The sequence below is a fragment of the Homarus americanus genome, unplaced genomic scaffold (genome assembly GCF_018991925.1).
Source record: "Homarus americanus isolate GMGI-L3 unplaced genomic scaffold, GMGI_Hamer_2.0 scaffold14402, whole genome shotgun sequence".
Taxonomy (NCBI): domain Eukaryota; kingdom Metazoa; phylum Arthropoda; class Malacostraca; order Decapoda; family Nephropidae; genus Homarus; species Homarus americanus.
Genome location: NW_024756348.1, coordinates 14,519 through 27,042, shown reverse-complemented (window position 1 = coordinate 27,042; position 12,524 = coordinate 14,519). Strand labels below are relative to the sequence as shown.

Below are 12,524 nucleotides of genomic sequence, written 5' to 3'. Positions count from 1 at the left end.
TTGGACTAAAACTCTTAAACGTGACTGTTATGATTCAATGTCACGAGGTGTAAGAGGATGCAACTAGGTCGTACCGACGAATTAACAGAGATTTAATGTGTAAAGAACCTGGGTATGTATGTTGACAATGAATTGAAGTTCTCGGGACCTTTGTGGGAAGAAGGTGAATCAAGCAACTAAGCTATGTGGGTCTCATAAGAAGATCGTTCAGTTATCTAGACTGTCCGTCCGCCGTAACGCTCTTCGAGAGTGAGGTACGTACTTCCCCCCTGCCTGGAGTACTGTCACCCCGTTTGGTCCCCGAGGTAACGAGGTATGCTAGAGACTGTCAGTTGATTTAAAGTGTTCAAAGGAGGGCCACCAGACTGGTGTCTGCACTACGGCACCTCATTGCCTAGAGAGATTTGAACGCCTGCAATTGCTTAGATTATATTGTGGGCGGGCAAGGGGTGACAATTGAAGTTTATAAACATCTCAGAGGGCACTACTCAGTTAAATGTCTATACCTGGAGCTGGCGGACGTCCGCCTCACTAGTGGTCACAACTCAAGGTTGCAGAAGCCACAAGTCCTGAGAAAACTGTGAGGGCAAACTTCTTCAGAGTGAGAATTTTGAACTTTCAATACTGCCAGAGTGTGTTGTTACGGCACGGAGTGTAAGCTTATTCAAGACCAAACTTGACCAACATTGGTGCAGGTACAATACTACAAATATATTCTAGAACCAGTGCATGCTCAGTACTTGCCAACAGTGTGTAACAGGCGTGACCGACCACCCAAGAGGCTAACGAGTCGATCAGTGGCGAATAGGATAAACAAGAAGAAAAAATAATGTTATAGAAGGGCAGGGGTCGATTTAATAAACAGCGCCTAAAAGGGTTTTACTCTGTCAACTGTACATATCTGCAGTTAACGGATGGCCACTGTCGCCTCAGAGAATGTTATGGCGGCACCAACTGTGAGTTCCTCGAAGTCCAAGCTTGAACAACACTGGCACGCGTTCAGAGAACAAACCAACTCCCGACCGACTAATAAACTGACAAATGAAAAGGATAAACAAATAAACGAAATAGGCTGGGCCATGGGCTGGGTCATAGGCTGGGCCATGGACCGGGTCGTAGGCTGGGTCACGGACTGGGTCACGGACTGTCACACACCACCAGCTCCACTTACTAGTATCTGGGTCATGAATTATAGGGTGGCCGCAGCGTGCATTACCGGCTTCTGTAATTTGGCTGAGTGACGTGGAGGATAAGATTGTTATCTCTCCAGTTGCCAGCACGACATACATTCACCAGGTAACACGAGGGGGCCTGGTGCTGCTGAAAATAACATTTGACTACAACACACGTCGCCAGATGCTACCGAGTTTTAACCTGATACACGGATGCCAGATAATTATTAATTTTTTACATTATACAGAAGTTGGTGCCTGGTGTTAAGGTTATTACCATTTTGTATCAAAAGGAATCTAAAAACAATTTTGTATTTTTCTCTAGATAAATTGCTCTTCCTTGACGATTTTACAATTAGATATGACAAAATTACACCAAATAAAATTTACCCATGATACTGTAACATTTCGATATTTGTTTATTACTTATGGAGGATTCCACTTACGGACCCGATAAAAATATTTTTGATTGTGATAGCCTGGCGTAACACCATATGAACTATGTCTTCGTTGCTGTGTTCTAGTTTGTTATATTCTTGATCGTTTTGTGAGTTTGTTTACTTAATACTCGTGCCAGCATACAGCCGGGTATCAACAGTGAAGCTTCACTACTGCAAACATTTCAACTTAAGGCTCCTGCTCAGTAAAGGATGTTAGTTAAAGTGATTACGATGATACTCTTCCTGATCAAGAGGAAGGATTTTAACTTTTTTTCTTTGGGTTTTCTGATGGTCGTCTCGGCAACTACATGTTCAGGACACACCTCGGTATCATAACACATACGAGCCTGATTTGTTCTCCATTTTATTCGACTTAAATGAACCAGGAAATACGAGTCCAGATCTAAGAGCCAACATGTGTGTTTGTGGACGTACAGTATCTGATCTGATCAATCGCCATAATTATACATAAGAACGTCCATGAAAGACTTTGAAACGAGGTTAATAAATAAGATGTAATTTTTTAGCACTCCTGACAAGAACAGCTGTGTGTGTGTGTGTGTGTGTGTGTGTGTGATGGTGTCCTAATTATTACCGTATACTGTATGGTGGCATATAAGTCGACCCCCCAACTCCAGCAGCTGTCAAGTGTTGTGAAGGACCAAGTCAACCATCAAAACACATACATAAACAGGTAAACAGTCAAACAAGGCACTCTGTACATGACGTCACACACGTCATTAATGACCCAACAATCACAATAATATTCAGCATCGAGTATTTCTCCCCGGTGAATAAAACAGACGTGTTATCAGTCAGGTGAAGCCACGTATGAATTCACTATTTTTAAAGCATTCATAATTTATTGTTAATACTTTTGAGGCCATACTAGTCATAAGGTGATAGATAGGTTGATAGATATTTATTTAGGATTGTCGATATTTATATAGACAGTGGCCACAGTGCACATATGCAAACAAATATACATGTAAACAGTGCACGTATACAAATAATTATAAACAGTGCAGGTATACAAATACTGAACATAAACAGTGCAGGTACATGAAGTTATACAATGTACAGTATAGTATCTCAAAGTATTGTGGGGTTTTGAGATATTGGTTCACACTCAGGATGGGATGGAGAAAGGAAACTCACAATGTGCTCTCTGTATACATATTGTATTGGATGTACAATGCAGCTTGGTGCTGGGGGGTGGCAGCGTGAGTCCAAGCGTGATGTAGAGAGAGCTGGTTGGTGAGGGTGCTCAGAGGACAGGCAGCTTGTAGGGCGGCATAGTCGCCGGCAGGAGCGGAGGAGGAGGTGTTGCTTGCTGGTGGCTGTAGGAAGAGGTAGGTAGGTCATGGCGGAGTGAGGTCTTATATAGCGGGGGTAGGTGTGGGTTGATAGTTGACCTCCACTATGTTAGCGGCGGCGCTGGTTGCCTACCTTGACCACGAGGCGCAGGCTGGGGAATTCGAAGAGGGTCGGCTAGTCAGCGACACACGGCGTTTGTAGGGGAGGAATCCACTACAGCATCTTCCAGGATGGGTCTGATGACTTCTGAAATGCTATATGCAACTCGTGATGTCTCGGGAGGGTTGGTATGCATGGCTCTGTGGCATACTAATCCTACTACATTTGGTAACCGAACATCATATTAATTACGTAGAAATAAATACACATTGCGTTACCCATGTTAAACTATATACTAAAGTAAATACATGTTCCATATCTATCATCCGTGATCTCATAATGTTTTACAGAGTATGAACTTTTTTTAGATACTGTACATATAAATAGTTCAGGTATACAATAGTCAGCAAGTTCATTCAACCAAGGATAGCTCAACAAAGCCAGTAGAAAGGGTGTGTGGGAGTAAGAGACGGGGCAGGCCAGTAGAGAGAGGGACAGGCCAGTAGAAAGAGAGGCAGGACAGTAAAGAGGCAGGACAGTAAAGAGAGGGAGGAGAGGACAGGCCAGTAAAGAGAGAGGAGGAGGTACAGGCCAGTAAAGAGGGGAGGGGAGGAGGTAGAAAGAGACAGGCCAGTAAAGAGAGGGAGGAGGACAGGCCAGTAAAGAGAGAGGAGGGGAGGAGGGACAGGCCAGTAAAGAGGGAGGAGGGACAGGCCAGTAAAGAGAGAGGGAGGAGGACAGGCCAGTAAAGAGAGAGAGAGGGAGGAGGACAGGCCAGTAAAGAGAGGGGGAGGAGGACAGGCCAGTAAAGAGGGAGGAGGGACAGGCCAGTAAAGAGGGGAGGAGGGACAGGCCAGTAAAGAGGACAGGCCAGTAAGAGGAGGAGGACAGGCCAGTAAAGAGAGAGAGGGAGGAGGGACAGGCCAGTAAAGAGAGAGAGGGAGGAGGGACAGGCCAGTAAAGAGAGAGAGGGAGGAGGGACAGGCCAGTCTTGATGACCTTATCGACTCCTCATTACCCAGTAAGTGACGGTCAATAGAGGACGAAGATAGCGGGCACATTATGCTATTCCACCACCTTGCTGCTACCCCTCCCCCACCCACCTGTCGTCTTGGGCATCTTTCCCTCGGAGTATATATTTTTTTTTCTGTAGGTGACCTTTCCCTCCAAGGTGGTCTTTCCCTCCAAGGTGACCACTCCCTCCAAGGTGTCCTCTCCCTCCAAGGTGGCCTCTCCCTCCAAGGTGGCCTCCCCCTCCAAGGTGGCCTCTCCCTCCAAGGTGGCCTCTCCCTCCAAGGTGACCACTCTCTCCAAGACATTTAATATTCCAAGCCAACTTTTCATCGAGTCAGCTTATCACCTATCTCCACAGCTACCCTTGTCTAGGGCTACCAGTCCCAATGGCTACCCGTTCTCAGGGCTACCTGTACCATAACCTAACCTAATTTAACGAGGGTAGTGCATGCGATGCCAGACCTTTTGGGGACAAGTGGAGCTGAAATTCGTATGTCCTAAAACATTTGTGGGACTGAAACTGGACTATCCTAAAACGTCTGTGGGGCTGAAGCCCACATGCCCAAAAACATGTATGGGGCTGAAACAAGCGAGGCCTAAAACTGTGTGCATGATTGTAGAAACATTGAACTTGGATAGCTTCAAATATAGGTTGGATGGATATATGAGCGATAGGGGTTGGGTGTAAAGGTGACTGCCCAGTTTGGGACAATAGGCCCACTGCAATTTCCTCCATTCTTATGTTCCTAAATATCAAACAGGGAGGTACTACCGCCTGGGAAGATATTGGAATCATAATGTATTGCCTAATGGTAGACCCTGCTGCCATATGGCATCACAAAAATTGTGACCTAGTCCCAGGTTGCTGATCTGAATTTCTGCCTCGTTTACTCACAATTACAGGGTTTCAATTGTGTCTCTTACTTTGACAACATAACATGTTGTTATTGTTGTCATTATCATTATATTTTCGCCCCCAAGGCCCTGATGTGGGTCATTGACCTGTGTCCTGGTGGGCTTGTGGATTTCTCCCCTACAAACGCTATTTGTCGCTGAGTAGCCGACCCCGCGAATTCCACAGTGTGTGCCTCGTGGTCTAGGTCAACCAGCGCCGCCCACGGAGCGGGGGTCAACTATCTACCCACGCCTACCTCCGCTATAAAAGACCTGACCTCGTGGTGACCGCCCTCTTTTCTACCTACACCAACCAGCAAGCAACACCTCCTCCTCCGCCGCTGCCTGGCGGCCCTCGCTCCCGCCGGCGAGCATGGCGACCCACAAGCTGGTCCTCCTCTGAGCACCCTCACCAACCAGCTCTCTCTACATCACGCTTGTAACCACGCTGCCACTTCCCAGCACCAAGCTGCATTGTACATCCAATACAATATGTATACAGTGAGCACATTGTGAGTTTCCTTTCTCCATCCCATCCTGAGTCTCGAACCAAATACCACACTACCCCACAAATGGTGACCCCCGGAGATTCGCACTCACACAGGATGGAGGAGAAACCGATCACTCTCCCAGTCTTCAAGCAACATGGAAGACTGGCTCATCCACCCAGAGGCAGCTCTCATCGGCTCTACAGCTACTGTCTCTACACCGCAGGTTAGACACCCTAGAGCAGCACTGCTTCTCTAAGCAGACACCAGCTCCTCTTCCTGCCCCAAGCACCAAGTCCTACCGACCCCAGCACACCCGTCCTGCCTCAGACGCTGCCCCCGGCCCAGCAGTACCCCCTGACGCTCCTCCTGATGCAGCCCCTGCTCCCGACGCGGCCCATGCGCCTGAGTGCAGACCCACATACCCCTCTTTTCTCCTTCAGGTTCTCCCTGCTACTGTCCTGCACCCTGCTGCTGTCGTGGACCCAGCTGCTGTCACGAGCCCTCATCCGCTTCCGCTGACGCAGCACCTGCTCCTGACCCAGGCCCACACACCCCAACAGGCGCATCTGACGACTCTGTACCTGCCGTGAGAGAAGCACAACATTCATCGCCTCCACACACCCTTTTTCTCCCTCTGTACTCCCACAGATATTGTGTATCTAGACAGTTGTCTCCTCTAGCGGCCGGCTCATCCACACCTTCGCCGTTATGGCTCACATGTGGCATGCACCGCCCGTTCTGCCTCACATGTGGCATGCACCGCCCGTTCTGCCTCACATGTGCCATGCACCCCTGCAGACAACAAGTCTCCTACACCGCCTGGAGGGAAGGAGGGAATATTGTAGTGGATTTCTCCCCTACAAACGCTGTTTGTCGCTGAGTAGCCGACCCCGCGAATTCCACAGTGTGTGCCTCGTGGTCTAGGTCAACCAGCGCCGCCCACGGAGCGGGGGTCAACTATCTACCCACGCCTACCTCCGCTATAAAAGAACTGACCTCGTGGTGACCACTTTCTTTTCTACCTACACCAACCAGCAAGCAACACCACCTCCTCCGCCGCTGCCTGGCGGCCCTCGCTCCCGCCGGCGAGCATGGCGACCCACAAGCTGGTCCTCCTCTAAGCACCCTCACCAACCAGCTCTCTCTACATCACGCTTGTAACCACGCTGCCACTTCCCAGCACCAAGCTGTATTGTACATCCAACACAATATGTATACAGTGAGCACATTGTGAGTTTCCTTTCTCCATCCCATCCTGAGTCTCGAACCAAATACCACACTACCCCACAGGCTAATCCCGTAAAAAAAAAAATGCCTATTTATTGGTCCCCCTCTCCGTGAACCATTACCCGTTCTTCTAACAGGTTGGCTTTTGTCTGTGTAGTTAGATGGGTGTAATCTGTCATCTGTATAGTAAGTGGGTGTAACGTTGCCTCAAGTGACAAAGTAACGAACGCAATTTCTTGGCCATTGTGAGATGTGACCCTGAATTTTGAGGGCTGATACAAAACTAGTCAAGAACATATGGTAAATCTTGGCTGATAATATTGTTCATCCAAGAAATGTGATGTGTTCTACCTCTTGATGTTTCCCTTTTTAAGATGTTTTTCCATCTAATAATAACATACAGTACAAGAATTCATATACATTTCAAACTCTATTCTGCATTTCTCACTTTTAACATCAGAGGTCTCTCAGCAAGATTTTCCCATATATAAATTGAAGGAAGCAGCTGATACTTTACCCTTGATTTGATAAGACTAGTTCTTAAGAGAATAAGTTCCATGTTACAAGTGAGAATAAACAAAAAACAGTTGTATTAAATTGTGATACAATAAGTGTGACTGGTAATATCAGGGTATAAGTACCATATATCAGGTGCCACTAAGAGGGCTCAGGCTTTCATTTGGCTCAGCCATGTCAATATTGCTATTATTATCCTCTCTATCTGTATTTTTCTGGCTAAATAAAATTTCAAAATAAATATCCTCCTCTTATTTACCTTCAGAAATATATACATTTATCCATTAGTTAAGGTGAAAAACTTATATCTTCAAGATGAATAGATGCCCCATTTTAAGAAAATAATTATCTTTTCTGTACAGGTACACGACCTGCCAGAGTTCCTGCATGGAGGTGTTCGGGACCAGACAACCCACATTTTAGTGCGGTACCGACTTGCCCGTCGCTCCTCTCTCGTCAGGCCCCCTAATCAAGGTCCAGCCAGCTGCCCACAACCCAGGTATGTAGGCCAGTGGATGAGGTTCTTTTTCTCTTACTATTTATCTTTTATTTCAGTTTTTGTCATTCTTCCTCATGGGAGGAGACTTTACATTTAATTTTGCTACCACATCTTTGCATCTAGTATTTTTTTTTGCTGTACAGTACTGTTCGTCTCATCCATTTTATATAATATGCATATTTAAATTGTTTACCACCTTTATTTACGAATTATATTTGTTATTCCTTATACTGCACTGTCAGTCATATATTCAGTCCAGGTTTCTTATTTGAATGCCACCTTCCCCACCCCATACACACACACTTAACCATTGACCCAGAAACAAGATATCTCACGAAAGAACTACAGTACCACTAATTTTAGTAATGTTATACCACACCTACTTGTGATGGACTAATAATGCTAATGTTGACAATACTGTACTGTACTATCCTATCCTAATGGTTTCCTGACTTTATAATTAGGGAAAATGAAACTAATTGAATGCAGTGCCAGAAATACTGCTTTCTTGTGTTGCGAAGGCTAAGTGGGCTGTAACTGCACTGTCCCTAACGGGCTGTCAGACCTATGATACGCAACTTTATTAGATAAATTAAATATCAAGTTTTGTCATGTTTTATGCCGTGTGGTATAAATGATAATGCAAGTCAACAGTGCCCTTTGTTACTACCCTTCTCTCCTGCCCCACAGGTCCTGTTGACAAAATCGCATGTTTGTGCCCCTCGCCTTACCATCTGTCTTCCTGCCATTACCTTTTATATAACTTATCATGTGCTCTTCACTGCTCCATATTTTTATTTTTATCGCTCAACTATAATAGCAAAATCTGTGAATACCAACCTTGAGTACTTCATTCAATTTGTCACTCTATACTGACAGAGTTTTATGCTTAATTTTTGTCATGTATTAAACAGTACCTCGTCCATTGATGAAGAGAATGAGGATCAAGAGCATGAATATGATGGTCCCAGTTCCTACACAAGCGCTGCCCGCGCCCTGGCCGAGGCTGCCCACGAAGCCGCCAGTGTGTGCAGTGACCCTCTGCCATCCCCCAGGCTGACCATGGGTTCACTCTCTATCACAAGTACTGACAGTTTACCCTTGATTCGGTAAGTCATAGTTTTTTCTATAGAGAATAAGTTCCATATTGTTACAAGTGAGTAAATAAAAACATTAGTTTTAACACAAATTTTGACTGGTAATATCAAGGTACTGTACTGTATAAGTAGTGTTTTTAATACTAATAATGTAATGTCTGTAAAACTACCAACTAAATGTATTACTAAGACTTCAAGTGCCTTCAGATCACAAAACAATTTAGGAAATTTTGACATAATAATCCATGGATGAAAGTTGATTCAGGGGTCGATAAATTTGACATTGTAGTAATTGGAAATGCAAATGCTGAAGGAAAAACATAGTTATCATAGTTACTTGTTATTAGCATCATCCCACAATTTCCCTCTACTGGAAAGCCCTGTCCACTTTGTGCATTTTTGGTAATTGGGGGAGGGGTGTCATCTTGATAATTATCCAGGGGCAGATCCAGCAAGTTGTGGGTGGGGGAACAGGCAAGCACAGCAAGCCTACCCAGCTGGGGGGTTGGAGGGGGGGGGGGGCACTGTAAGCTCCCCCATAATTTTTTTTTAAATTTGACCAATATCATGGGCATTTTGAGGCCATGTACACTGGATATTAGGAAATATACTGAGGTCAATATTAATTACTTTTTCCTGTACAAAAATTCCTACGTACTACAATACTGCATTAAAGAAAAAGTATTGTAATTTTCTGATGAAAAGGTGGGGTCCGGAACCTCAGGACCCCCCTGGATCCGTCCCTGCTATCGAACTCATTTCCAATGGAAATGAAAGTTAAATTCATATGAAACACAATAAAATGTATTTTAAAAACCTATTTTTCGTAGTATGTACAATAGTTTCCGTGCATGGGAACTTCCAAATAGTTAACTTATTTTTGACATAGGGGAAAGGTACTGACACTTGATACAAGATTTTATGAGGATTTTGATAAACCTGAATGTGTGCGAGAGAATTCATATCAATAGCAAACTAAAATGCCACTTTTGTATGAAGCTGAAATACAGTATACATGTACATGTATATTAACAGAGAGTGGAACCTGAAACCAGTGAATTGACCAACTGCCCGAATGACTAGCAAGTTTGTAAATGGTGAACATGGAAAAAAAATAAAAGTTTGATGCATTCAAGTCACCATCTAAGACTAGTATGCCAACTTTTCCATACCTCACTCCATCACACTTGTTTAATAATCTGTAGTGATACCAGTGGTTTATTTTATCCTCTTTGCCACTGATTGGTCTGTTAGCTGCTTTGGCGGTCAGTCACGTCTTCTTATATAAGTTCATAAGTTTCTCTGACTGAAACCGTGGAAGCATATACAGGTTGACAACCCTTTATCCGAAATTCCGAAAACCGAATTTTTTTTGGTGGAGCAATTTTTTTTTTTTTTTTTTTAAACAGGGATTAGCCCACCCAGGCATAGATCACTGACCCACATCGGGGCCTGAGGGGCAAAAATGTAATAGTACAGGTAATACTGATTATAATAATAATAATTATAATAATAATTATTCATAGTAAATAAAATTTTTAATTAAAAAAATACACAAAAATAAAATAATAATGATAACAATAATAATAAAATATAACAAAATTTATAATAATAATAATAATAATAATAATAACAATAATACTGTATTAATGAAATAACAATAATAATAATAATAAAGCAATACAAGAATGAAAAAAGATAAAAAGTGAGAAACACGATCTAGACCTATGAATTATTATTATTACAGTGGGGTATGCTATAACGAATCTAATTGGTTCTAGAACCTTGTTCGTTATAGCATTCGTTCGTTATAGGATTCGCTCGTTCCAGGCCCCCAAATACAACTACTTAACACTGAAAAATATAATATAAAATTGTAAAAATTGTAAAAAAGTGCATACATATGCATCTAAACCCCTGAAATAAAGAATATCATTAATACTTGTAATAAAAATCAATAAATTAGTGAAAAAAAAAATTTAAATAATGTTCGTTGTAGGAGTTTCGTTCGTTATAGCATTCTCAATTTTATAGGTAAAACCGTTTGTTATAGGAATATTCGTAGTAGGATCCGTTCGTTATAGCATACCCCACTGTATTATTATTATTATTATTATTATTATTATTATGATTATGATTATATTTTCGCTCCCCAGGCCCCAATTTCGGTCTGGCTTGTGCCAAGGTGGGCAAAAAAAAAAAAATATCGTAACCATTCTGAAAACCGAAAAATTCCGAAATCCGAAATGCCTCTGGCCCCAAGGATTTCGGGTAAGGGATTGTCAACCTGTAATATAATCTTTGGCCAATTTAACAATTAATAACTTGAACTGAATTGCATGGCATCACCAGGACACTGCACTAGGAGTTTCATGTACAGTACAGTACATTTCTGAGATACCATCTGGTATCCATAAGAGTCATTTACAAAACAATAAACAGTTGCACAGTGAATAAATTTAAGTTGGCAGGTAAGCTGTTTCACTTGATACTGTTCACTCTTATACAGTGAAGTGCTGTATACACTGAATGCAGAGAAAAGCTTGTGCAAGAAACTTGCGCATTGTCAGACACATAGTGTACAGTACTGTCCAGTATTAAAAGGGCAGCATGTGAGATTGAAATTTTTTTTCCAATTAGTCCACTCAAGAATGGCAAAGAACTGTCCAGAAAGTCAAATTGGCTGGAGTGCAGAAATAAAGGAGTCCTTATGTTTGGCCCATTACGGGTTCTAGACAGGAATGCACAATCTTAGGGTTTTGGCCTGATGAACTTGAAGCTTCAATAGCTCTCAAGCAGCCATCAAGATGAGAGTCCAAACTATCTCTCTAACCCTAAGTAACATTATCTACTGAAAGGACAGTGCAGCGAGCCACTAGAACACATCAAGCCCCAAGCCATGGCAAGCTCTGTCAGAGTAGTTCTTGTGGAGGTATCTTGCAGATCATTAATTTTGTTGTTATTCCATAAGCTATGAAATTATAACTTTTCAAATGGAAACAAGGAGTGAGTAATTTGTTACTTAAGTTTATATAATATATGTGATAGAAGAAAAACAAAAAACAATATAATTAGTTTAGCAGAAAATTTTCAGTACTGTGGTGGTGTGCTCTTGACTAACAAACAGTAATCACAAGAACTTGTAAACTTATCTTTACAAATCCAAACTGGTAATAATATCTCCCCACTGTTATTATTTTCCAGAAGCAGGAGTAATGGAGCTATGTCGGCCAGCACTTGCTCCTCCCACCTAACATTACCAACCAATAACAAACTCCTGTCTTCTTTAAACGGTGCCAAATCGCCAGTCAGGTCTCGGTCTCCAGATGCTGATAGTACATTTGATGATCGCTCCCATACACCCACTATAGCTGATCTTCTCAGTCGGGGTAAGAATCCTAAATAGGTACCGTATACAGTACAGTACAGTACAGTGTTCCACCCCTTAGTGGTCTTTACAAACATGTGACAGTGTCGGAATCATGGTCGAACCTTCTTCAGAGATATTACGTCTATCATATTGCGTAGCATGATCTCGAGTACTGTACAAATATTACCCCCAAAATATATCGTTAGCCACATGTTCAAAGAGACCACCAAGGGGTGGAACACTATACTGTACCTGTGACAACTGTACAATAAAAATAAAGTAAAGTATAATTTTAGTGCCTGTACAGTATGATAGTTGTGTATAAAGTTATATTATGTACCCCTAAACCCTAAATATTATTTGACTACCCAGTAGGTATGACACGATT

At 42.8% G+C, this 12,524-nt stretch overlaps 1 protein-coding gene across 1 annotated transcript in view; it reads left to right on the top strand.

Annotated features, from left to right (window-relative positions):
• The window catches only part of LOC121856763 (uncharacterized protein C12orf56-like), a 66,798-nt gene that overhangs the window by 39,976 nt on the left and 14,298 nt on the right, over nt 1–12,524 (top strand). Inside the window, exons 4-6 of the mRNA XM_042352453.1 lie at nt 7,533–7,669; nt 8,584–8,778; nt 11,971–12,155. Of these exons, the coding sequence (XP_042208387.1) occupies nt 7,533–7,669; nt 8,584–8,778; nt 11,971–12,155 (517 nt within the window). The remainder of the gene's footprint in view (nt 1–7,532; nt 7,670–8,583; nt 8,779–11,970; nt 12,156–12,524) is intronic.